At 36.8% G+C, this 26,403-nt stretch overlaps 1 protein-coding gene across 6 annotated transcripts in view; it reads left to right on the top strand.

The window, feature by feature from the left end:
- Positions 1–26,403, top strand: part of CDK14 (cyclin dependent kinase 14) — a 384,029-nt gene that overhangs the window by 181,298 nt on the left and 176,328 nt on the right. For all 6 annotated transcript variants that reach the window (XR_011005641.1, XM_068211387.1, XM_068211377.1 and 3 more), the window contains one exon: positions 8,693–8,786. Coding sequence is in view for 5 of the 6 variants with exons in the window: in XM_068211387.1 (XP_068067488.1) it covers positions 8,693–8,786 (94 nt within the window). In the remaining variant the exon portion in view is untranslated. The remainder of the gene's footprint in view (positions 1–8,692; positions 8,787–26,403) is intronic.

The raw sequence follows: 26,403 nt of genomic DNA, 5'->3' as shown, positions 1-26,403 counted from the left end.
TAGGGCAAACTGCTCAAAAAGCACTTTAAAATGCTTTCTTTAAGTTAAAAGCGATATTGGAAATTTATTTTTTTAACTTTTCCTAATTTAAAAAACACTGCATTGTGAAACTGAACAAAGGATTTTAAAACATTTTTTATTGTTGCTTCAATTTTTTCCGTAAATAAAAATGGTTTCCTCCAATGTTCAATAGCTTGTCAAAAATAGATCTTTTAACATTCCCCCAACGATGATTTCAGTAAAACAGGTATTAGAAGGTCCAATCAAAATATGTGGTATTCCTGTAATAAAGATTAAGTCATATAGCTAATTAAAAGCATTTAAAAGTTGCTACATCTGCAGACTGAGCATGTCCTTCATAATCCTATGTTTACATTCAAATTACATGGGCAGCAGGGAGATCAAGGAAGGACTTTAAATAGTACTTCAGCAATCCAGGTCATTAGTTTGTTTTCTGACAAAAAGGACTTGAGTATTGGGGAAGAACACAATAGTTACATCTTCAATGATATCGATAAATGATGTTCTCTTGCACAGAGCATTTCATAAAGGCCTAAAAAAATCCTGGTGCCCAGGGATCAGAGGTGTGTGTTCTGTTCCAAATGAAAAACAATGTCAAATTCCTCTTGTACTCAATTTGTAGCCCTTACAATATTTTTTCTGCCCTGTACAAACTGAGGAACTATGAAGGGCTTAGGAAAAAGGGACCTAGTAATACAGTTTCTTTCACATGGCAGCAATTTGTGCAGGGGCTCAGCCCTCTGCCACATCGGAAATCAGACGAGAGCAAATGTGAACTGTGTGTGACAGAAGAGCTGTAGATTTCTACTTCTGTGCTTTGCTGGCTTGCCTGAGACAGCACTTCCAGTTTGATTGTGAGAGGTGTAGCTGCCTGCTAAGGTCACTTGTGCTTACTTGGCACATCTGACAGTGAGCTCTGCTGGAGCCCAGGCAGCCTTGGGGCTGTGCTTACACAATGGTTGTACAGAGCTGAGCCATAATTACATTAAAGCCATTTAGTGGCTTCCCAGAGTGGGAGGAAGGGAGACATGGAGAAACCTGTCTACCATCAGATTCCAAGATAATTTGGTAATTTGTTATCAAAAGTGTGTTTGTAGCATTAGCATTTTTATGCAATTACTGGCATTATGTCCTTATGGCAGATAGCGTGTGCTCTCCTGTGTCGTTGTTGATGATCTACATGATGACAAAACTAGGCAGCCACTTCACTAAATATTTAAATAATGTTAAGGTAGAAAGCATAGCTGTTTCCTCTATTTAGAGAAAAGAAAAAAAAAATAAGGTCACAGGGCTTTTTCTATAGCCATGATAAATGACATTTCATGGTGGTTCCTCGGGAACAGAAAGTGAGGCTCCCACAGAGTAGAAGACCAGCTGCATGAAAAAAGAGTCCAAATATTAACCACTGGACAGTGGCTGGGAAGCAGGTGGCAGAGGCTGTGGGCTATTTTTACACTTCATTTGCTGGTGTAGAGAATTAGAATAGTAACTAAAAGCTAATGATCCACATGCAATGTTACATTTTCCTGCATTCTTTTTTAAATAGCCACTGGCATTAAAATAATATTAATGAAGATGTACATGCAATAGTGGTGTCAGGCTGGTGATGGAAATCAGTGTGTCGGGCTTTGTGATTTACTGCTGACAGCATTTGATACAGCAGCATTATATGACTGTATTATACTACCCACAACTGCATCAAAGAGTTGTGATAACCTTTGATACAGCTTTATTTTTCCCCTCGCCTTGGTGAGGACTTACTAGTAGCTAGGAAAATGGTTTTGCATTGCCTCTGGTGTAACTTGTCCTAATCCTTGAATTTTACATTCCTTTGAAAGTCAGTGCAAGGAAAATAGGCTTCAACACATAAAGGGTTTATGGATTACTAAAACCCATATATAAGTAACACAGAAACATAGGGGAAAAAATTCCCTAAATTAACCTAGTCTATTTGTTCCTTACGGGAAGAATATAATATTAGTAAATGAAGCAATTTAAAGAGGCTATTAAATCCATTTGATTCTGGTAATGCATGCACTGCTGCTACATCTGGGTTGCTTACATCAAGAAGTCACCAGGGATATTTTATTTTGAAGTGCAGCTGTCTTTAAACTGTGTTTGCTAACAGCTGGCAATTTTTTTTTATATTCTGTTGTTTTGTTTATAAAAAAATACACTCAGTCACAGTACAGGAAACCTAAGCAGTTATGGGCTGGGATATATTTTAAATTCACTTTTATTAATTAGCATCAGCTATGTTTAGTATTGCAGAAGAAATAAATTTAAAAATAGGCCAGTAAAATGTTGCAAAATTGCTTCTTAAATCACCCTTATTTATCTTTGTAACATGTAGGTTGTTATACATGATTTCAAATCTGAGCTTAATTTAGGGAAATCTGTTCATATGAAGTTTTTCTATCCTATTATTAGAAAAATAAATGGTATATGAGAACACACCACTTTTCACACATAGCCTGCTAAGAGTGTGGATTTGAGTGCTCACTATAATTCCATACATGCTTTCATGAATATTTGACCAATGAAGACCTGCAACCTTAATTAAGACATTCATTACATAAAAATGGATTTGGTCTTACAGACAAATGCACCAAATTATGGTTTTTACACGAGGGACATTACAAAGGCATTTTTATCCTGTTTCTCTTGTAAATGGTTTACAGTGAGAGAAATATGAGAGCAGTAGTCCCTGTATGCCCTGAAGAAATACTTCTTGGGGCCTGAGAGAGAAAACAGCACAGGGCAAATTAGCTCTTTTGCCCTTGATGTTTCTCAGGATTATGACTTCCACTCTAAAGAAATGCTAATGTATAGGATTAGGGTATAAAGGTAATATTGCAGTAACTATAAAGGTATTGTTAATAAAATTTCTCTCGCTGTCAGTGAGTTCTTCAAATGTTTTATCAGCTGAATTAGGTTTTGATTGGAAAATTCTATAGGCTCAGATTCATGGAAATGCTTTGTGTGACGAAGTGAGGAACTGTCTGGGTCTGTGGTTATGGGAAGTGCATTTCAGTTCCTGAAATGCTGAAATCTAAAATCCACTTTTATCCATTTGCAACACCAGATTTGCTGTTACTTTTTTATTGCTAGAAATACGTTTCCTGTGTGTAAGGAAAGGACATTATAAAAGTATCTGGATGCAGAAAATGAGGAAGTACATCTTCAACAAGAAAGTGTCTCTTGGCAAAATGCTGCTCAAGTTTGAGGAGTATTTTATTTTCTTAAGCTTATTTTGACTCTGCTTTTATAGAATAAGTGAGTCCAATAGAAAGAATCCCACAAGAAGGGATCATGTATGTCTTTATCCTTCATGAATATAGTATTTCTTAATATAGAAACTGAGTATTGCTACAAAGCAAAAAAAAAAAAAAAAAAACAAAACAAAACAAAAAAAAAAAAACCAAAAAACCAACAAATTCTGGAGCTTTTATTTCTAGGTGTTCAGTGACACATGCAAGAACATGACCACTCTATTCTTTTCTAAGTACAATTGCTTCAAATCTGACTGTAAAGAAATGCCTTGAGCTATCAGTTTAGTTTTCATTCATTGCATGTGCTTCCTGCACAAATTTTAATGTTTTTTGTCATCATGAAAGGGAAATTTTGTTTATCTCATTACTTCTGAGGTGACAACTGCTGCTTGCCTTATTACCACTGTATTTTTATCAGAGTGTATCATCCATTAGATGTTATTTCTTATATATCAAAGAAAGACAAATTCCAACCAACATGAACAGACATGTTAATGAAAGACAAATTCCAACCAACTTCAGCATTTGTGGATATTCCGGTAGTCTTCCACAGTAGAAATAAATCAGATTTTTGTCAGTTAAAGAGAAAAAAGTCCTTTGCTTTATATTCGTTTCCCCCCAAATTTGTTTTCATCATCGTGTTCATAAGCAGGATGGTGAAGAAACATGACATTTTTTCCTGAATAAATCAGACAAGATAAAAATCTCTTTGCCCTTACAACATGTATATTACCAGGATTTTATGGAAGATGCTTCAGTATTACATCTTCGTGACAGATCCATAAAAAAGTAAAGCAGTGGGATTTTAAAGGGGAGTGTGTGTAGGTTTTGTTTGTGGTTTTATTTGTTTGTCTGTTTGCTTTTTAATTCTGATATATTTAGCATTACAAACAGTGTGCTTGGGAACACACACTGTTTGGGAAGCTTGAATGAAAACTCTGTTGTTCCTTTGAATTTCACAAATCTCACCTGGGATTACTGAAAGGAATAACTTGGCTTTCATAAAATTCCTTCCCATTCTGAAGCCAAAGCCTGCACACAGAAAACGGGCTTAATGGCTAGATAAAAATATTATGTGAAGACACAGCATAGGTTTTCATTACAAAGGTCGTGCTGAATATTATCACCTGCACTGAGCCTGCTACAAAGCACATCTGTTCAAGGCAGAATATTCAACACTTTAAAACATAAATAGTAAGAATATAGGGTTTCTATATACTTGATTTAAATATAAACTAAAACTTGGTATGGAAACAGGTCCTTATTCTGGAGTGTGTCTGTACTTTCTTTTACGGCTCCATCAAAGTCGTAATATTAACTGAAGGAACCATCCCTTACATATTGTGCCTTACCAAAGCTGTTATGCTTTTTTTTTGTTTGTTTTACAGTATTCAAGTACAGATATGCTGGAGATTCTTGTAGCAATAAGGATCTTTGTTAGACAGAGACAGAAATGAGAATCCCTAAGCCAAACCCATAAAACCAATCTACCAATAAGAAAGTTAATTTTAAGGGAATACCCTTCTGAATTATAAAAGCTGTGCAGAAAAAAAGCCAACAAAAAAAGAAAGTTCCTGAGGCCTTCAACTTCATTTTTACAGGCTCATTTACTATGTAAATTCAAATGCAAGAGAAGCCATTCAGCTGTGCTAGTAACTCTTCCTCTGTATAAGGCAGTACAGTGACAACCAGAGTCCCAGGAAATTAAGCAGGACAATAGAAGAGCAATATTAGATGGCATGGCCATGTATGGTTTCATCAATATATCAATAGGTTTAGTCATGCTTTTTGTCATCAGAGAGTAAACCACCCATTTCAGCATTATATGGCTGTCACTTTTACTTTGCAAGTTTATCCTCTGCCATTGCAATGGAAAGCTCTCTGAACAACATTCTAGCATTATGTGGCTTATTTATCCAAACTCAGAAGTCCTATAACGAGAGTAGGAAAATCCGAACTGAATACACCAAAATTTGTTAAGGTAATATTCCTTTTTCAAAAATTATTTATATGTGCTTCCTGAAAATGTCATTGTATGGTGAATGTGCACAAATTTACCTAAATAACATACCCTTGGAGATGCATGCACCTCTATTTCATATTTTAAGTAATCTTTGCGTCACTGAAACTAGAGCTGGGACTGGTGTATGAGATCATCCTGTCCACTCTACTGTTAATGCAAATCTGTTTCCTGAAGAATATTCTTAAGTATTTCAGCTTGTCTAGTTTTACATGACTGTAACTGGGCTTCAAGTCCATTGGGAGACTGGGATATAGTATCATTATTAATTATATTTCCTTAACACTCACCCTAAAATTTCTATTTCCTAAAGGCATTCTGCTGTTTCTAGTTATACTATTTTGGATCTACCTACAATTCTGGGAACCATTAAAATCCTAGTCAGTTCTGCCCTGTCCTTTGTTTTGCATAATTTTAAATAAAAAGTCATCACATTCTCCCTTGTCCCTTGGGTTTTCTTGTAGCCAAGAATGACATAATTTTCTTATTTTTTCCCTCAAAACGCAGTTTTTCTGACATTATAATAGTTTTTGCTTTGTTCAAAAACACCTTTAAACTGTTTAAAATTTTTTGAGGTGTACAAAAACAAGACAAAATTTTAAGGCCATGTAGAGGTGTTATTTCTTTTCTGGTTTGCAGTGTGTGCAGTTACAGTTTGCAATGCAGGGATCCTATTACAGACTCAAGTTTCTACTTCCTGTGATCCTAAAATTCAGCAATGACTTTGACATCTAGAATACCATCCAGCTATTTTCAAGCCTTTTTGTGCTGTTATGGCTTTCTGGGTCTTTCCTATCCATTTCCTAGTTCAATGTCATACTTTTTCTGTATTACTGTTTTCCTTTTTTTTAGTATTAATTTAAACTTCTCTTTCTGTTGACTTACTCATCAATGTTTTGAACACCATAACCTTTGAAACCAATCATAAGCTCAATTTTCAAGTGGGCTGAAGGAACAGCAGTCTTCCAGCTCAAATCTTGAAGGTTGCTTATATTTCTCTCCCCAATGATTATAATACCCTTCTGATTTTTGTATTAGGTGTTTGTTTAACTCCAGTACTCTTTTATTTCAGCTTGCCACTAAATGGAATTCTAGGCTGCACAAGAGTCCAAGACATATAATAGGATATAGAATATATATATAATAGGATTCTTCTTTCCAAGCAGGAAATTTTTATTCAGTTTTTCTTGCTGTTCTTACTTGGTTTTTTTGCTTATACTTGTGTCAGAATCACTAAAAGTGGACAAATTTATAAATAATGTAAAGCAATGCAAAATTTGGCAAAATCTTCCTGCTGCCCTTACTGCATTTCTGTGCAAACAGCTAGATGAAGATTCTCTGCAGATTTGTATATGCTCTCAAGTGATATGCTGGTTTAATCAAATGCCTGTTTTCTGGTTGCAAGAATAGAACTGTGATCCTCTTTTCTTTAGTCTAAGTTCAATTGTTTTATTGCTCATCTTGAATAAATGGCTCCTGGCTAAAATCTCAAATTTTTCCTTGCCTGAGATGCTGGTACTGTTTATAACCATTTGACAAAGATATATTGTGCCTATCTGTGCCTAATGAAGCACTAACCAGACTAAATGATGAATGGCAGTTTAATCAATTCAGTTCATTTAGTAACCAGCAGAAGCATATGGAACATAAATTTTAACCTCTCTTTTATAAACACCTGATTTATTCTAAAATTTGCCTGCAACTGTGCTTTCCAAAGTTTTCTTCCACTTTTCTACGCCACAAGAAGCTTTACTTAATATAGCTATGCTCTGGGTTGAAGAATTAGAAAATGGTGATGTATATTTAATTTTCTTCTTCAAAAATTTGACTATCAACCCTCATTGTCCTGGAATGTAAAATTGTTTCATTATTGGATATTTGTCAAAGCCTGAGAGATGAGTAAAGCACAGGTTATTTGCTGATACTTTTAGTTTAGTGGTATCTATAAGTACTCAGCTCTAGTCTTAATGAAAATATGCAACCTGTTTTCATTAAGTTGTTTTATTCTAGAACCACTTCCTCACCAATATATGCACACAAATCCTAAAATTAAATGCTGCTTTCTGAATGCATCATCATGATGCATATGCAATGAAAAAGTATGTAATTACTACATTCCAAATAATTTACTTCTAAAAACAAAGTTAAATTAGAGGTTATTGCTGGGATTTTTCTGATAAAGAAACAAAACTTTCAGTTTTAGGGGGAGGTGGTGCTGTAGTTAGTTAGTTGCAAATTCTTAGTTCATTTTGATATATGTTTTGGGGATTTAAATGTGTTATTGCTTTGAGTGAAGAGTGGTTTAGTGTGTTGCTTACACAGACATGGTTGTACAGCATACGTGGGTGTTTGCATATGAAATTTGTAGAAAAATGTATGCAGAAAAATGTAATTGAAGAAGTTGAAGTATATAATCAAATTCTGCATCCTATTGATAGCCAAAAGGGAAGTTTTCTCTTTAAATTATTTTTGCTGAGGGAACAAGCAACTCTTGAGCTGTTTTCATCTGGAAAAGATACAAGTGCAAGTTTGTAATTTGCTTTCCTTTTGAGATGCAGGAAGTTCAGAGGTTATCTGGAATTTGAGATGGAGTCACAGAAGCTTTCCTCAACATTTGAGAATGCATTCTTTGTGTTGGAGTTAGTGTGCCTCAGATATTTTTACCGTCTGATTTCCCAGTACTTCTGCTACTGGCATAACTCAGTGGGACGAGGGGGACTCGTGTGGAGTACGTCGTGTGGGAAACCAAGGACAGAAGCTGTAAAGGAGGTGGCTGTTGTGGGGAGAGGAAGGAGCTCATTGCAGGACCTCTCAGCCAGAGCTTCTGGGGAATGGGGTCAGCAGCTTTTGAGCTTCTTTCATTTATACTGGAAGAGGGGAGAAGAAAGTCCAAGCAAGTACATCCCCAAAGCATTTGGGTGGTAGTTAAGTTCAGTGCCTGTGAGCAGCCACGTGCCCTTTTCCTTATTACTCACCTTTTCCCAGGTTCTCCTCCCACTATGCTGAGTGTGCTTCCATGTCGTTGGTCTGTCCCTGTTCAGCTTCTCCCAAGGATGCTCTCACTGCCATTCCCACATCTCCACAGTTTCTTCGGGAGCATGACTATTCTGCTTGGGAAGTGCTAATACAGAAATCAGCAGCTGTGCCTTTATTGGTCTCAACACTCACCAACCATATTCCTGCTACCTCTGTGCCTTTCTTCAAACACCTGAAAAGTGTTCATTTGTGTACACTGATTTTGGCAAATGCACGTCTGTCCTTCCACCTGGCATCAATTAAAAAAAAATTAAACGCTGGTAAAGGATACAAAAACATTGTTGTTGGCTTTTTGGTCTATAAGAAATCTTTCTAACCTTGCCTTTATTTTTTCCTTCTGTAGGGGAGTTGGTTGTATCTTTGTAGAAATGATTCAAGGGGTCGCTGCTTTTCCAGGAATGAAAGACATTCAAGATCAACTTGAAAGGATATTTCTGGTGAGTTCTTTATTGCTGAAGTAAGACAACAAATGATCAATTGATAAATGTTCACATATTTCTTTGTGTTAGGAATTAAATTGCCAATAAAGTCAAGGATCAGAAGCCCAGTCCACAAACTAGAAACAGTTTACTTGATAAATTTTGTGTAAAAAGTTCTGTTTATAATTTTTTCACATAATTTTTGTTTGTTTGTTTTTTGTTTTTTAAACAAAGAGGTTTATGCAATTGTGGAAAAGCTTTCCAAATGTAAGGCAATGGAAATCCAGACAGTTTGTCATCCTTACTTTGCAGAGGACAGCTCTGGATGGCCTTATTAATATTCTACTAATATTATAGTGTTAATGCCAAGTATTTTTTTGTTATACAGATATATAAAGGAAAAGTAAGATAGTAAGTGAGGTGAGAAACAGCATAGGAATTCTGAAATCATGCTTAGATTCAGCAGGGGTCCTGGACTACAGCTTCTGCTGCCTGGTTAGGGCCTTCATGTGGGTTGCTCAAAGGCACTCAGGACACATCTACGTTGGCAGTGAAACAAAAGGTAATTTGTCTCAAGAGTAAGAATCATTTATGCATTTTTCTACCGGGGTTTTGGGTTTTGAGTTTTCTTTGTTTGCTTGGGATTTTATTTTCATTTGCTCTTTCTTCTGTTGTGCTCTGGGTTTGGCAGCTCCCTTACAAAAGGTTCAGGAACAACTTTTCTTGACCCCCCATAAAGGTTTGTATCTACTCTGATGCCCTCCTGGGAGCTGTGCTGCTGTGGAGTGGGTTTGTTCAGGGAAGGCACTGCTGACCTGAGTGGCTCCTGGTGCTGTTGTGTGGTCATCAGGGAAGGTATCGTCGGAGCAGCGCTTACCCTAACGTGTCAATCTCTGGATTGCTTCTGACCATAAATTTAGAAGGGAAACATGAGCATGCCTGTAGTTTCAAAGGTTATTTTGTCAGTAGTCATTTATTTCAAATGCAGAGGATTTGTTTGGTATTCTTTCTTGGTCCATGGGGAGAGGAAGAAAGTCTTTCATAATACGTTTAAAAAATTTACATTCTTCACTTTATTCAGCCTTGCTTGCACTCTGTCTCCTTTGTTGGGACATCAGGGAATTTAGCAAATGCTTTTAGGAATGACTCATAAAAAATATTTCTCTAAAATAAGGCCTTACTTGATTGTGATATAAATATAACTCATTTTCTGCAAAATATTTGGTTTTTCTGCCCTGTTGGCTAATACCCTGAAAATTCTGTGCTGTGAAAGAACAGCTATGCTGCAACATAGACTGGGAGCAGCAGTTCTGAGCAGTTCCTGTGCTTTGTTTGTTTGCCAGCTTGTGTATTTTAAGCTAGCAACTTCTGAGCCAGCTTCTGGCTTTTGTTTTTTAAACAAATTGTGCTTTTCATTTATTAATTTTCTCTTTATTTATAGAACATGAAATTTTGAAAGATTGATTCCTCCTTGAGTCTTCATCTCATTGATTGCAGTAAAATCTTATTGACTGTTTTTGCTGTTGAAGTTGAGGGCACTTGTATCAGCAGAAATCAGGTTCTTCCTTTAGCAGGGCCTTATTTTCAATTTATTGTGTGAGATTGTAAGATATAGTGCAAAAAGTGATAGTGATGAGTGTATCATATAAATCTATTTTTGTATGCCTTCTGTAAACCTTTTGTATATTTCTATTTTTTTCTCTATTTTCACAACTATTTGCATGTTAAAATGCCAAGATAAATACAATCTAGGATGAATTTTGAGACCTGCCAATTATTTTAAATTTTGTTTTTAAACTGAAGTTGCAAATATTGAGAACAGTGTTGAAACAAGGGATAATTTATGGATACTCTTTCTTTAATTTGATCTTTTGCAAACCATCAAATAAATAAATAAATTTTTGGTCTGGATGTTTTATGGTCCATTGCAAATCAGAGTTAATTTTGAGGCTTTCTAATGGTAGTGTCTAGTTACCATTAGCTAAACAGTTTCAGTGAGTGCCTTCCTAATGTACTCTAAGCATCATTAAGGTTTTAAGTTATCTATTTTAAAGTTATAAACCAGAAGATTATTCTTATTTGGATTTGTATTTGAACAGAGGGATTAAATTCATTAATTCTCCATTGAATCATATATAGTAAGGTAGTTAATAGCACAGAAGGACAAAATGAATCAGGTTGTTTTACCAGATAACTATTAACCAGATTGACTCCCACACAGTGAGCACTTACATGGCTGTGAAAGAAACACATCAGCCAATGAAAGACTTTTGCAGAAATAGTTCCCATAGTTCATGTTTTCAGCATCCACCAGTGACGGTTTTCTTATAACAGAGGGCTCTCTTCTGAAAATGGTGGCAGGTACAGTCCACCTTCATTCTGATCCAGTAATCCCTTTGTTCACACCTTGTAGACAACTTGCAACAAAAAGGAACATTAATCTTCGTCATATCTGCTGCTGTTTTTGCTAGTCATAGCTACATGTCCTTAGTGTGTAAGGAGCCAGTCCCAGCTCTTAGAGAATTGGTTACTTGTAGTAGGAAACTGGAAAAATATAAGAAATAGTAGCCAGGAAAAGTGAATAAAATTTAACATGAATAAGAGTTTAAAAATCTTAAATTACTGTTTGATTTCCTATTGTTTAGTGGCCATTATTATGTAAATGAAATTAAATACATTTTATGTACATTGTTTTAGCAGTTATCAAATTGAAGTCAGAGAGAATCTCTAAATGTTTTTGTGTATTTCTACTGCTGGCCTTCTTCACATATCTACATAGCAAAAATTCAACACAACACACCACATATGTTTCTTCCTCATTATGAGTGGTGTTTATTTACATTTCATAACAGCTTAATTAAGTGATTGTGTATAGTAGATTGAGAACAGTGGCTGATCTTTCAGTTTTGTTTAAGGACTTTTCTCTTTAAGCTTGTCTCACCTGACTTCTATTGATTCAATTTGTTGGTTTTTAAATGGTAATATACCCTGATTCTCTATTTCTGTTACAGCAGCTGTTTTTAATAAACGTACTTAGGTTCTGTTGCAACCACAAGCCTCAATAAAATTGCAAGGGTTTATACACAGGATGTGTTCTCAGAATCAGACCAGCACTTGGAGATGTTGATGAATAAGCAGCTGCAGGTTGTTATTGTCACACTTTGGATCTGATAATATGAATTCTTTTTTCTGCCTAAAATTAAAAGTGTTGATAAGCTCTTTTAAAAAAACTGTGCTTACCAAATGAAATGGGAATCACACATATAAGTAGGTTGCTTTTTCAAAGAGGTTTAACAGTGAATAAGTGCCTTAATGCAGAGGTGTTTTGGTTTAATCCGTATACAATTACATTTTCGCTCCTGCTTTTTTCCTGCATGTTGAAACTGGGGTTACTTTCTGGATGAAATGTGTCATAGAAAATAAGAGAGGAAAGTGTAGTATCATAGAATTAAATCATAAAATCATTAAGGTTGAGTCTAACCTTTGAGTGAATACCACCTTGTCAACTAAATGAAAGCATTAAATGCCGTGTCCAGTCATTTCCTGAACCCTTCCAGGGATGGTAACTCCAGAACCTCCCTGCATAGCCAGTTCCATTGCTTGACAACAATTTCAGTGAAGAAATTCTTGCTGATGTCCAGCCTGAACCTTCTTGGGTGCAGCTTGAGGCTATTTCCTCTTGCTCTGTGGCTGTTTTTTGTAATTACAGCCTGTAAGAACTAACAATTCTCTTGCCTCAAAGTACTAAACTAATGATGTGTCATCATTTCCAGCAAACCTTTTGCTTTGCCATTCTCTGAGACCAGCAGCTTGGGTTTTTGTTGTAAGGTGCTAAGTTTGATGGACTGAAGACATGAAGTGGTAATCTTAGCATTTCTATTTAGTCTTGCAGTACATGCACAAGACAGGATGAAACTTTGATCAAGTGCACATTGAGCAGTAAAATCATGAGAATAGGAAAAATATGTGAGGCAATCTGTTGATTCAAAATAAAATTACACAAAACTGGGAAATATCATTTGGCTTCTGATAAGGAGAAGTTAAGATCTTTATCAGTAGTTTATTCCTGTTGATCATTTTTTAGCATACATATATGCAAACTGTGAGGTTTTCACATCAAGGAGAATGTGCCATTGTAAATATGAAATTTAATTATATCTAGAAGTTCAAGCTGCACCAAATGCCTTCAAGCTAGCCCTGTAACACGGAAAAATTGACATCTCCTTGGATCTGGTGATGATCAGTATGAATTAGTTGAGTGTTAAAGCTGATTACACCGAGCAGCTTGCAGTATGCTTGTACATGCCACACTGGAGATAGCAACTTAGTTACAGCTCTGATTTTTATATAAGCATGTGCTTTTATACTTGCTGTTCTTAACAGATTCAAAACAGATCAGAGTTGAATCTCTTGTGTTATCTAAATTTTACTTCCGCAGAGATTTTTTTTTTTTAAGTAGGAAGGTATTTCTGTCTTTTCTGTTTTATGTGAGCTTTCTGAGAGCCACAATTGATCAAAGTGAATTTTCCTCCCAGGCTCTGAAGCCTTCCTGATAAGGGAATAATCTGTGCATTGCCTGAACTTTAGCCTTGGTGCCAACTACACAGCAAATTAGATTTCACTGCAAGAATAATGTACAAAGAGTTCTCTCTGCACAGGCAGGACAATGGCATTTAAAGGATGGTTTGTCTGAAAATGGGCATTCTTTCTGCAAACCTGGTTGTGGGAAGCATGTGCACCACAGCAGTATCACACTGCAGGTAGGGTGTCACAGCAAGAGTGGGAAATGGCAGCCAGAAACTTCTGTCTTTCCTGACACACGTATTGAACAAGCTGAGAACTCCTCTCTGATAATAGATGCTATTGCTCTGTTGGGTACCATCATACACAGTATTAAAAAGTAATTAAAAGAGAACAATATGCATTGACCCAGCAGCCTGATCTGCCAAAGGGCGACACCAGAAACGCCAGCTTTCCACACGGATATGTACAGCAAAACACAAGAGTTTTCCATTTCAGATAGGTATGGAAAATGACATTCTAATTTCAATGAGAATGGAAGTGTTTCTCTCATTATTAAAGATTTAAAAGGTTAGCAATATAATTTTTATACATATATGCACATATACTTGTAATATATGACTACAAGTCTGAAGTGTCGTGTAATGCAGGCTTGTAGTGTTTCCTCCATGTCTGATGTTAACAGGCATTTGTGAAGCTGCAAAGCTTTCTCCCTGTAATTCTGTATCTGAAGGTTTGCTTCATGTCACTGACTTCCTCTGAAGCCTAAAATAATACTTTTTGAGAGCTTTTGAGGTTATGGTGGACCCAAAGGAAATGTGCTTTCTGGTACATTGTATCAGTAGCATCTTTTGGGGAGCTAGCAATGCTAAACCCAAGGGAGGAGTACTTTAAACCATTGGATTTTGAAGTTCATATGTGTAATCGGGTACTTAGTCAAATTTATTGGTCTTTTTTTTTACCCATTCCATTATTTAACATATGTTTTTCTTTCACTCAGTAAATACTTCGGCTCTGAAACACAGGTCATTCATCTCTGATAGAATACATGTAATTGTGAGGCTGAAATTTTATTTTGTGTAGGCATGGTGTCTATGATGCCATCTATTCTTCTGGTTGGATGAATCTATTGTAATATAAATGTAATATTGTTCTTGCTTAGAGGGCAAAGTTTGTGTTTTCCTCCCATATCTATCTGCTTGCTTCCCATCAATGACTTCATGAGGAAAATGTGGGGGGTTTTTGAAACTAATTAATTAGAAACATGGCTGCTGACTTCTGTCTTTTATAACACAATATGTAAGTAGAGAATTGCAATCCTGCTAATAAGTCTACCTCTCCTTTGCTTTATAACAACAATATGCAAAATATTTTACTTCTTTTCCGCACCACTGAAAATTAATTACATAAATAGCAGGCTTCTCTACCTGTGGGTCTTGTCTTTGAAGCTCTTAGCACTTACTGAGTATTTTACTGTACTTGCCTGCAGGTTTTGCACTGATACTATTTTTACAAGGTTCCTCTCTGGGCTTTATGTCATATGCCAAACTTCAAATGAAAGTAATTCTAAACTAGGCAAGTATGAGTGAAATTAACCTTTGAAATGAACTTTAAAAAACAAAGTAAATATTCCATGTGTTCATGCTTTGTAAAGAATTCTGGTAATTTTAAATTTTCTTTTTATGGAGTTTCAGCTCAATTTTTGATCTCTGACTGCACTATATTGTTTTGTGTATTACTGTGTGAGTAGACTTTTTCCCATGTAACAGGGCACAAGGTAAATTACGCTAATTTGCATTCACTTTTTATGAAAAACTCCCATCCTCACCATGTCTGAGTATCAATAGTCTGCGCTGGTCTTTGCCTTATACCATTAAACCCATATGGTACCGGGTAAACAAACTTGGCCTAGGATTTAAAAACAGCAATCTTGTAAAAATGTAGGACAATTTCTAGAGGAGTATTGCCTCTGTGTGTTAGGAAAGGAGGCTTTAAAAAATACATATCTCACACTCTGCTAACATTTCTTTTAGAAACTGGGACGTGCAATCTCACATTTATCCATGTTTAAAGTCATAAAAGTACCCGCCGGTGTATGATGGACACTTTCCAGGGGAATTACCAGCTGGTGGCAGGAGGGAAGAGAAGGAGAGGAAATAATAAATTAATGTGTAACCCCATTTTTTTGCTTTGAGGGTTGGCTGGATTTCAGGCCAGCCAGTCACACAACCTCATGCACATAGGTGTCATCTGCCTGCAAGATGTTCCTGTCCAGCCTGCTAATTCTGAGCAAAACCCTGAGCATGGCTGGGCTGGTATTGCAAGACTGTGGGTTATTATCATCTTGGTAGTGCAAAACATGAGGAGTAATTGGCTATCAGAAAAAGAAAACAAATTAAGACATGGTTCAGTGGAAAACAATGGCTTTGTGGTTTTCTTTGGAATCAGAATGTTTACTTTCTGCCATATTTCACTTGCTGAATGAGAAATGAGCTATAATTATAAGGAAGCATTGTTTCTTTTCCAGATTTGCCTCTAGCCTTTGAGAGGGTGTTTACAGACAATACATTGAAAAAAAAATGTGATAAGACTCAGCTGGTGCAAATCAGTACCTGGTGTAAATCAGTACACTGATTTACATCTTTGCAGGCACATACCTTCTTGGCCCCTTACACCACAGAAATATCTTTGCCTTGTAAAATCTTTCTCTGTGCACATTGTGTCCACATGTGTTATGGAGCTGTAACTACAAACAGGTGACACTGTTGCATGCAGGTGGCAATGAACAGAACAGCAGTTGCAAGCAATTTGTGCATTTGTGGGAGCTGAAGCCCATTCTGAGCCAAAGTGTTGGTCTACTATCAAAAAAATTTATTCTACAAGGTAATATAGTACTATAAAAAAAACTGCAGACATTCAAAAAACTTACTCTGGTTTGCTGTCTTTATTTGCTAGGAGAGATAATAAATGATCAGGCATCAAATGTTGCATTGCTTTTTCTTTCATAAGTAAAGAAACAATGTTCATTGCACTTGAATGTCCCCTTTTCCCTTTCTTCTTTCACTTGTGTCTGAATTGCACATTGCTTGTCAAAAGTGAGTTTTCTGTACAGCATCTTGATGGCTAAAATTGTTGTTTATGATCTGTAGCAAAAGTTTGAAACATCCTTAAGGTTAAAAATGTCTAAAAATCAATGTGAGGCTGTTTTAGATAATGATTTTGGGGATGGGTTATGAGAATATAAGATTGATATGTCTTGCCTGTTTACACATGTTTCTTAAAAGACTTCAAGATTAATAGCCAATTTTTTCTGTCCTCTTTAGAACTAGTGAAAGTAAATAGCTTTCTCTATGATGGTGTCTGGGGGAAACTTCCCCTTCAGCCCATGCACATGCTTTGAGGTACCATTTGCAGGAAGCCTAATTTGAATAAAGTTAGACTTTAATACGTATTTCAGTGTTTCCATAATCAGTGCCCTAGACTAGGTATTAATTTAGCAAGATGCTGAGCATTTGCCGTAACATTGTCTACAACTGTCATTTTCACAAGCTGCTGATCCATAGTGAGCTAAATGTAAATTTTGAGATAAGCTTAGTGATTTCAAGAGGCTTCAAGTTTTCAAGGGGCAAACATTAGTACCCCTTGACAAGGATAGCTGCTTTTCTAGTTCATTAAATGGCTAGGGTTGAATAACTTAGGCATAAAATTTTCATATGTTGAAAAATTTTTATAACCTCATCCTTGTTTAATTATACACATAAAAATGTGTCACACAATTTCTGTGTGCCCTCTGTTTGTGTGTTGCCATTTCTTATGAGACTTGTACAGAGAAAAGAAAATCCTACTGACAAAATCAGTATTAATAGGTAGGAAAGGGGAAAAGAAAGGGCTATAGAAATGAAATGTATTCTGCTACATAAGAAAATGTTAAAAAAAACAAGTTCTCATAAGATACTGAGAGTAGGAGAATTAGCTGACCAGGATCTTAATGCAATAGGTATTCTCAACTGAGTGTGAAATAAACAGAGCAGGTTATGAGCTATGCAGTATTATGTTTTATTCTTTTGCTTTGATTCTTCCTTCCACAGTCTTCTAAGCTCTCAGTTTAAAGTGACTTGGAGGCTAAAGCAGAACAGGATTCTCCAGCTGTCAGTTGTAGGAAGAAAAATGTTCTGTGTTTGCTCTTTGTCTTTAGAGTGTGCATGTGTATCACCATGTATCTGTATTTCTGGCAACTGAGTCTGTTTCCAAGTGCATCACAGAAAGCTAACAATATATTTTGTGGCACCATAGTGAGAATTCTTCTCAGTGCTCTCTCAGGGCAGAATAGGATCCAAATAACTGAGGTGTAAACTCTCAAACCTGTTGGTGATGGAGCAGAACAGCATAAGGTAAATACTTAACAGAGAATGTAGTGTGCTACAGCAGGTATGTTCTCACATAAATATGATTACCCTGATGAGTACAAATCAAAGAAGATTTTTAGCATCTGATTTAGAACACTGGAAGATTACAGTTGGACTTCTGTATCATTTGATAGGTGAGAAATCACCTATCAGTTGACTTTGAAAGCTTTCAATATGATTAAATTTTATTTGATTATAAAGAGGGATTTATTACTTTAGAATAATGCCTAATTCCTTTCACAGATGTTTTAAAATATTCTAAATCTACTTCTTTTCCAAAATGGTGTTATTTGAGTTATAACTCATTTTCGTCTTAGAACAGACTATATTTGCATTTTTAACCTATGTATCCTGAATGTGATTGTATTACAATAGCTGGTAGTTGTGCTGGTAGTATGTACAAAAGTACATAAATTTTGAATCTCTGAACATGAAAATATTAATGTTCATGTTTCATGTATCCCTTCATGAAAATTAGAGGGAAAGCAGCCAAGGATTTTATCAATTCCTTAAGTGTCCTTCTTGTCTCATCTTGGTGTGCATCCATAAAACATATTGCCTAATTACTTAAAAAGAGGCTTTAATAATTTGCATGTTGGAGATGCTGTGCATTTTGGTATAATCTGCTCTGGTCTGATGAGTAAGATATGTGGTTGATGGCATTGCTATGCTGCTGAGCCAGCTCATTACAGTGTGTTAATATTCCTCCTTTCTCTTGGAAAGGGAGGGGTGGGGATGAGGCCCTGCTGACCTCACTGCATCATATCACTTTATCAGCTGCTCAGCAGTTCAAAGCAGTTCAAACTGTACCCAGGGAAAATAATCTTTTGTTTGTTTAATTGGTCTTTTCATGAAAACTCTGCCATACCATATTCCATTTTAAAAAAATTCAGACCAGTGAATGTAGCTGAAAACTAAGGGTAGTGAAACACCTGTTTGCTACTAAAGTCATGTCTTGATTTGGTTTCATTTACTTTCAGTAAAATGTACTTTTGGTGCAGCTTCCTACCACTTCTGCTTTATAGTTTCTTCTTCTTGCTAATGTTCTCATGGTTTTGTGGCTTTTGTGGCCTTTTAAATAACTTAATGATAACATTGTGCTGCTCATCTGCATTCCCCACATAGTCCAAGAGATCAGCTGTGCCTACAGTGTTGGTTGTTGATTTTTCTCTCTGATAACTTGCGTAGTTGATTTTCCATGTTTCATTGGTGTACCATCTCCCTTTCTTCTGTTTCAGTGAGGTCTTTAAAATTTACCTCCAAAACACCTTGTAATAGCAGAGTTGCTTATGTTAAAGATTAAAATTGTCATTTTACTGTTCTTGTATCTGATGCCCCATCATTTTTGAGCCTTCATGTCATCAATATTTCAGGCCATGCATTTCTGTGGACCTTAATGTACTGGGGACAGAGGATAGGAGATTGTTACTCCAGTCTTCCCCCTCTTCTCTCTCATTGACTACCAGTGGTACCGAAGCTCAATATCATATATTTGTGCAAATTTTCTTGTTCTTGTTTAAATTTGTATATCGTATTTATTTAGTTATCCATTTCTCCCTCTGGATTTTTTTTTTTATTCTGTTTTTCTGGGAAAAAAAGTGGAGCATGATGTACAGGTGTTAAGTAGCTCCAGTCATTTGAGAATTTGCTGTAATTCACTCACACTTCACTAATTAATTCAGTGCAATCCCCCTCAATTCATATTGGAGCTGTAGCCAGTTTGTTCTCCAAATACTGAGTCATCTCAGCTCCTTTCTCTAGTGAGTAGAGAGGATCAGTTCCAGCAGCTCCTGGGAAGTAGTTCCATTTTGCCCAAAAGTAGTGCTGCCAAGAGCAGGAGCTGCCACTACAGCTGCCCTGCAGATGGCTTAAAATTTAATTGGAGACAGGAGACAACTCCTCCTCAGTCCCTCCTCCTGCATGGTGCTTTTGATAGCTCAGAAGTCATGGACAGAGTTACCAAGTGCACCAATGTCAAAACAAACAAGATGGTTCACTGAAGCTGGCAATGCTGCTGCCTCTTCCAGTTGAGATACACCAGCTTTCACCTTGATTTAAATAAGCAAAATGAAAACTCAGGCTATCTGCCATCTGCTTGTTAAGGCCACAACTGCTAAATGAGCAATAAATGGTTAAATCACAGTTTCCAATTTTTGAAAATTTTATCATCTCAACATTCTGTACTCTTTCAAAACCCGCTTCTGATCTCAATGTTTGGGCATGTACCTCATGGTGTTAGGGCAATGAACCCCTTCCTCTTAATGGGTTTGCAAGGAAGTAGGTAAAGGAAGTGTCAGGAAAATGGGTAGATGTTTCAGCAAAGAATTCACTGGAAACCCCCAAAGTGCTCTGAGTGAGGTGTGCTGGCTCACTAGGCTGCATTAGAGGATACAGGTTCTGTTCAGCCAGTCTTCCCACAGACCTTACTATCCTTGAGGTGAGAATGCATAACTCCCTGGGATTCTGCAATGAACCCACTTAAAATGTCTCAGCTGCTTTTATAGCCACTCTCCCTCCATCAGACGTAGGCTGACATTTCCCCCATTTTTAGGAAAAAAATATTTCTGTACTTCCATATTTCATTCTGCTTGATTGTTCTGTGCCTGTGATTCAGAAGGATAGTATAAAACTCTTTTATTTTGTAGCAGCAAAATACTGCTGTTTGGGGTGAATACCCCAAGCATCATGCTGTGTTTTGTTGTAGGAGGCACACTTTGAACTGTATCACTTGAAATGGATTTTAAGTGATAAGGTTAGACATTTTTGAAAGGGATTTGATTTGGGAATTCTGATAAAGTTTGGTGTAGGAATCAGCTGGATATTTAGACATCCTAGAGGAGTACTCTTATCTATCTATATACCCATCTCAACTGGAGCTCATTATTAATGCCCTCACTGTTTCAGAAAAATTGTACCATCTGAACCTGCACATTCTTCAAATCGCAGTGTGACTGGCTGCCTTCATTTTCTGCAGATTGTCACTTAAAAAAACTTGACAAAATACCCACTGCATCACTGAGCTACATGTGGCTTCACAAATCTGTTCAAAATTGAGATTATTACAAGACCAAGGCCTTAATTGTCAAAATAAGGAGCTGGCAAACTTCTGGATGATCTGATCAGATTCTAATGTCGTGCTGTTCTGTGATGCTGAGCACCAGGCTTCATATGTAGTTATGTGTATGTTACCTTCCCTGGTTTTTTTAGGTGAGAAAAAGAATTTTCATGATACTTCTTTTTTTTTTCTTTTTTTTTTTTTCCCAGACAATGAGCCCAGGCAGCTCAGTCAGCCCAGCTCTAGTATTCTATCTGCCTTAGCACAATAGCTTTCCTCTGCAAGGAAATATCCCTCTTATGGGATATTTCTGTCCCATAAGCAGCACGTGTCACGAGCTTCTATTGTGCCGTGCTTCTGCTGTTCCTGGGGCGTGAGGAGTGGTGAGCCCTGGTGTGTTGTCAGAACGAGGCACAATCGTTCCTCTGATGTGCTGGCACTGGGCACCAGGCCAGAGACAAAACATTCCAGTGTCAGAGAAGTGCATTGTGCATTCACTGCTTCCGAGTGGAGGTTTGTTCTGGGGGAATGTTGATTGGTTCCTGTGAAAACCAGTGGGTCAGAGAAAATCCTTGTGGAGAAAGGATATGATCCCAAATGTTCTGGTTTGTTTAAACAGTTGTAGTTAAATGACACCATAGTGAAGAAACACAATTTTATTTTAAGTAAAAAGGTTTTTCTTGCTGTTTTTGTGATGATTCGAAGGAATATGCATACTTTGGTCTGTTAATTATTTAAATAAGCTTTCCAGCTGAATGGCAGCTTTAAGCCCCTAAGTACCTGATGCAACGGTGTAGCTTGGCCTGTGCCAATGAGATTGGATACTACAACACTAGGTAGGAATTCATATGTGTTAACTGAGCCAGTTTTATGGTCTTCAAAAAGACCATAAAGCCAGCTTTATGATCCAAAGGGAGCATTGCTTTTCTGATAAGCCAGCATTTCCAAAAAACTCTGTATAGTGCATACCTGGAATTCAAATGAGCCAGCTGCTGAGCCAGCACAGCAGGGCTTCTGGAAGTACATTTCATAAAAGCCTCCCACAAGGTTTTGGCTTTTATTTTTATTCCCCTTTTTCATTTTAAAGAAAATAAGTCAGTAGTAAAATTAGAAATAAATCTTTAAAGAGCATGTTTAGGAGAGGACTGTCTGTTTGGGTGGGTTGTTCCAAAGGCTTTGCAACCTAGACATGATAGGAAATGTGAAATGCAGAATATATCTCTACAGAGTAAATCAGAGCAGATTTTAAAGAATATGTAAACAGGCATGACTTGTGAACCATAGGGTCCTTCTGGTAGAAAATTGGTGGCTTTGCAGTAAAGAAAACCATTCTGTTTGTTCCTAAACAGTAAGGAAGAGACATTCCTGCACAGCTAGCAGCAGCAGCTGCTTCTTCATATGTATTAACACCAATCTCTTTCAGTGAAATCATTCCCTCTCTGTAACCTTACTTGAGAGCTCACAAGCTCTGTCAATGCCAGAAGACCAAACTTCTCTTCTTGTAGAGGGGGAGAAAAATCTCTTGAGGTTAGCTTGAGTCTTCTACATGAATTTTCTTCCCAGTCTTTTCCTGATCCACAGCTTTGAGGTCTACAAAAACTTTTCTTAATAAGGATCAGTTTCATCCTGTTGAGGTCTTTCATAGTTTCTGCAGCTCCAAAGCAGATATCAGAGACCTTAAGTCTAGTTTAATGTCAGAATTTTAAAATTCTGATTATGGGATTGTTTGCTGATGGAAGGAGACTGCTGAGCAGAGATGGCTGGGAAAGATGAAAGGACAGGTTCTCTGTTCTGCTTTTAGCAGTTCAGCATGGAGCCATCTTTTCACTTTGGAGCTAGACAATCTCCTTTTACCATGTACATAATTTTTTTAACTAGCTTTTGATTTGGAAAGATTGCTGCATGGTTGTATTGGTTTGAGGAAAAGTGCAGTCTCTGTCAGGAGTTTCCTTTTCCCCCTTTTGCTGCTAATTTCAGATTGCGCCTCTGCAGCCTAGGCCTCTTTTATTTTCAAAATAAGTTGCCAAATCCTTTTTTCTACTTCTTTTTTAGGATTCATCTCATTCACATAAACATTTTAGTAAGAATCACTACATTAAAAAACCAGTTTCTTCCACCATGCAAATTTTTATGAATGTTCTAAGTTACTAAAATAGGGCCTTATGATGAAATGTGCAGACTCCCTGTAGGAAGAGGATGTCACAGTCCTGTACGAGTTGTTTCACACTTGCTTTTTTCTCGTTGTGAAATTGAGATTAAACACTCTGGTTTTGTGCTGATTCCAGTTCAGTTTGGATTACGGACATAATTTGTTTCTAAAAGTTATCTCATCAAATCACAAAAATAGCCCTGTCGAAGTGTAGTAAGCTACACTTTGACTTAGTAGGTACTTTTTGGAATGACCAAAACCCTTCCATGACTGAACATTTAAGGACACTGGCATATCAAACCCCCGTGGTGCTCCGTTGTAGGGCTGGGGGTTTCATTTCATCTTGTGCTGATGCTCTGCAGGGCTGTGTCTGTGCCGAGGGCTGCTCAGCTGCTCCTTCTCCTCCTCCTCCCAGCTGTCTCTCCCAGCTCGCAGGGCAAGTGGGCAGAGCCTGGCTCTGGGAAGGGTTCGATTGTGTTTGGGCACTCTCCAGTCCCCGCTGTCCTCCTCACGCTGGCACAGCTGCACTGGTGCCCCTGCCAGGGTCCCTCAAAAAGGTAGCTGTGGTTATCGTGGGTATGAGGAGAATGATGAATTTACTTGTGCTGGAAACAGTGTTGGAATAAATTTAACTTTGCAACGCAGACAGCTACTAAAATATTGTTTATATACATAAGTAAGGATGGAAAAAATCACATATTAAAAAGGTTTCCTGGCAAGACTTCATTGTATTTTGCCTCATGGGGAAAGGAAGTTAAGAACAGTTGGGCCCTCTACTGTTTCAAGTACTTCATTTTTCATCCTTGACAGAGCCAAAACAAAAATATTAGTTGAGCATGGGTTTTTTTTTTTAATGAATGTGTGTTATTAGAATTTTGTGGGAATGTTTTACTTCCTTCATCCATACTGGCACGTTACCCCAAGGTTTTAAAATACAGCTTCATGAATTGAATCACTTCTTATACTCAAAGGAAGTGGTTCAATTACTCATATATAATGGAATGATGATATTCCACTTGATGCCTGAGTCAGGCTTTTGTTGAGCCTCATTCTGTTCTTGCTTCTTTTTTCACCTTAAAGAATAAGCTTCAATAACTTCCATTTTTTTCACAAAACAGCATCACTTTCCTTACAGCAATAACAGGTTTATGGGGTTGGTGAGGAAGTGCCTTCTCTCTTTTGTGTTGCTGTTGTGTCCCAACCTCATCATTTGTGTAGCAGGTACTTCATAAGGCTAGTGAAAGAATTTAACACTTTCCTTTTTATTTTTTTATTAAGACCCTGCTTAGATCATTCACAAAATAACTTGCAAAATAAATTCTCCAATCAGTTTGTTTTCTCACCAGCCTTGTTTTCTCTTAAATCCATAATTCTGATTTAATTTCCTGAATGAATGTAGATCACACAAAAATATTCTTTTGCACATTACCATTGTGCAAGTGGCTGTTGAATTTTTTTCCTTTTGCCATGTATTGTCATTTTAAGGATTTTTTCATGACTCTGGTAGCATTTACACATAAGGAATTTAAAAAAAAATTACCGCCTGTTTTACCCATAAAACTAATAAGAAGAATTAAAACGTCTGTATTTGTCTGCAAAGAATTATGTGTTCTTGTTTAACATTTTTGTTCTGAAGAGGAATCATACAAGTTATGTTTTCTGTATGCTTAATCTGTTGCATTACATTTTCTATATTTTTGATCTGTTTTACTGGTATTTAATTTCTTACCTGCGTAGGAATAATGAAGAGATACTTTGTTGACAGTTGACTGAAAAAAACAGAAAGTTTGCTATGTAGGAAAAATAATTTTACTAAAATATGGATTTCAGGTTCTGAACAAGGCCTTCATTACTTTCCACATCGGAAAAGACTGCCTAGATTGCACCATCTTACTTAAGTTGTTTTAACTTTGAATTGGCATGGGTTCCTGGTCTAGGAACTGTGTATAATTTTTACCATTCATTTATTGAAGTAAGGCTTCGATATTCTAAATCTCAAGGACAATAAACAGGCATATGGTCTTTACTTTTCATGAATCCAAATAAATATATTCTTGCCATCTTAGCAAAAATGAAGTGACTTTTTCACTACAGCTGTGAACCCTGGAACTTCCACAACATTCCCAAGGATAAAATGTGCTTGGCCCCTAACAAACTTCTAAGTGCATTACACAAATTAATAGATTTGCAGGCTCTTATGGAAACTGAGCTGCAAAAGCAAACCTCTAAACTCCTGATGTGAAGAAATGAAAGAAATTACTGATATTGAGGCCATTCCATTTCTGACTCTATATTTGGATATTAAACTTGACACTCAGCTGTCACCATTGTGCCCAGCAGAGAGCCGAAGGAAGCCTCACTGCAATTGTCAGTCAGCAGACTCTGAGTCAGCACACATAATACACAAATAGTTACTGAATGTTTTTCTAACCTATTATACTAAAACCAAATGCTAAGTTGAAGGATGAAGTTCATTCTTTGGTCTTCACTGCTACATATACTTTGTGCACACTGACATTATTGGGTCATAACACAGAACTTTTCCAGATTGTGAAAGATGTGCTTCAGATCTACCTGACTCTACTCCTCAAGAAGGGAATGTGGTTGTAGGTGGATCATCTGGACAAATAGCTTAACACCATTTCTCCTCCAGAGCAGAAATTCTGTGTCCAGACGTGGTTGTGAGAGTGATGGAGCTACTGTAGAAAAACCCTGGAACTCACACTGCTCCTCAAGAGGCAAATCTAAAGCAGTAATGTACTTTCCTCTAATGAAATGGATATCATCTAGGTTTTTGACTAAGTTGAAAACTTCATTAGATATATACTTTTCCAAACAATAGAACAGATTTTCGTTGAAAAAACAAACATCTGAAACGTCCAAATCTCACTCAACAGAAAGAGAATGCTAATTTGGAAATGGTCTGCAATGCTTATTCTCTTCTTCTTTTGATTGAGTTCAGTTCCTCAAAGAGCTGTAGTCTCCCATGGTACATCACAGCCAAGGATCCACTAAATGCAGTATGTTTTACCCAGAAAACAAGAAGACTGGAAAAGAAATCTTGAACATCCTTAAAAGGTACAATAAAATAATAAAAAAACCCCATTTTTACATCCAGCTTGTAATTTTACCCAGTTAAAATTCCAGGGCGTTTTTCAACAAACCTCCCTTCTTTTAAAAGGAAAACATTGCACTCTCCTGACACTTTTTTTTTTTACTAAGCTTTATTTGTTCATCAAGTTGACCTAACATTAAAAAAAATTCAAATTTCTGCATGTTACTTTGCCTGATTTCCATAACTCTTGTCTAAGGAAAGGCAGCTCATTTGCATTCTGGTCTTGTTTTTCATTCTGCTCTGAATAATACTACAGGCTGCAGTTTCTTTGTCTTGTTGAAGTCCAAACCGTCACCCTCCTTGAGGATCATTAGCTCAGACAAGGGTTAAAGTGTCATATCAGTAATATGCAGCTTTGTCTATTCAAAACTTGTAGTGTAAAGGGAAAT

The sequence above is a fragment of the Anomalospiza imberbis genome, chromosome 1 (genome assembly GCF_031753505.1).
Source record: "Anomalospiza imberbis isolate Cuckoo-Finch-1a 21T00152 chromosome 1, ASM3175350v1, whole genome shotgun sequence".
In the NCBI taxonomy this organism is placed as follows: domain Eukaryota; kingdom Metazoa; phylum Chordata; class Aves; order Passeriformes; family Viduidae; genus Anomalospiza; species Anomalospiza imberbis.
The sequence above is the reverse complement of the archived record's forward strand: the minus strand, read 5'-3'. Positions and strand labels throughout refer to the sequence as shown.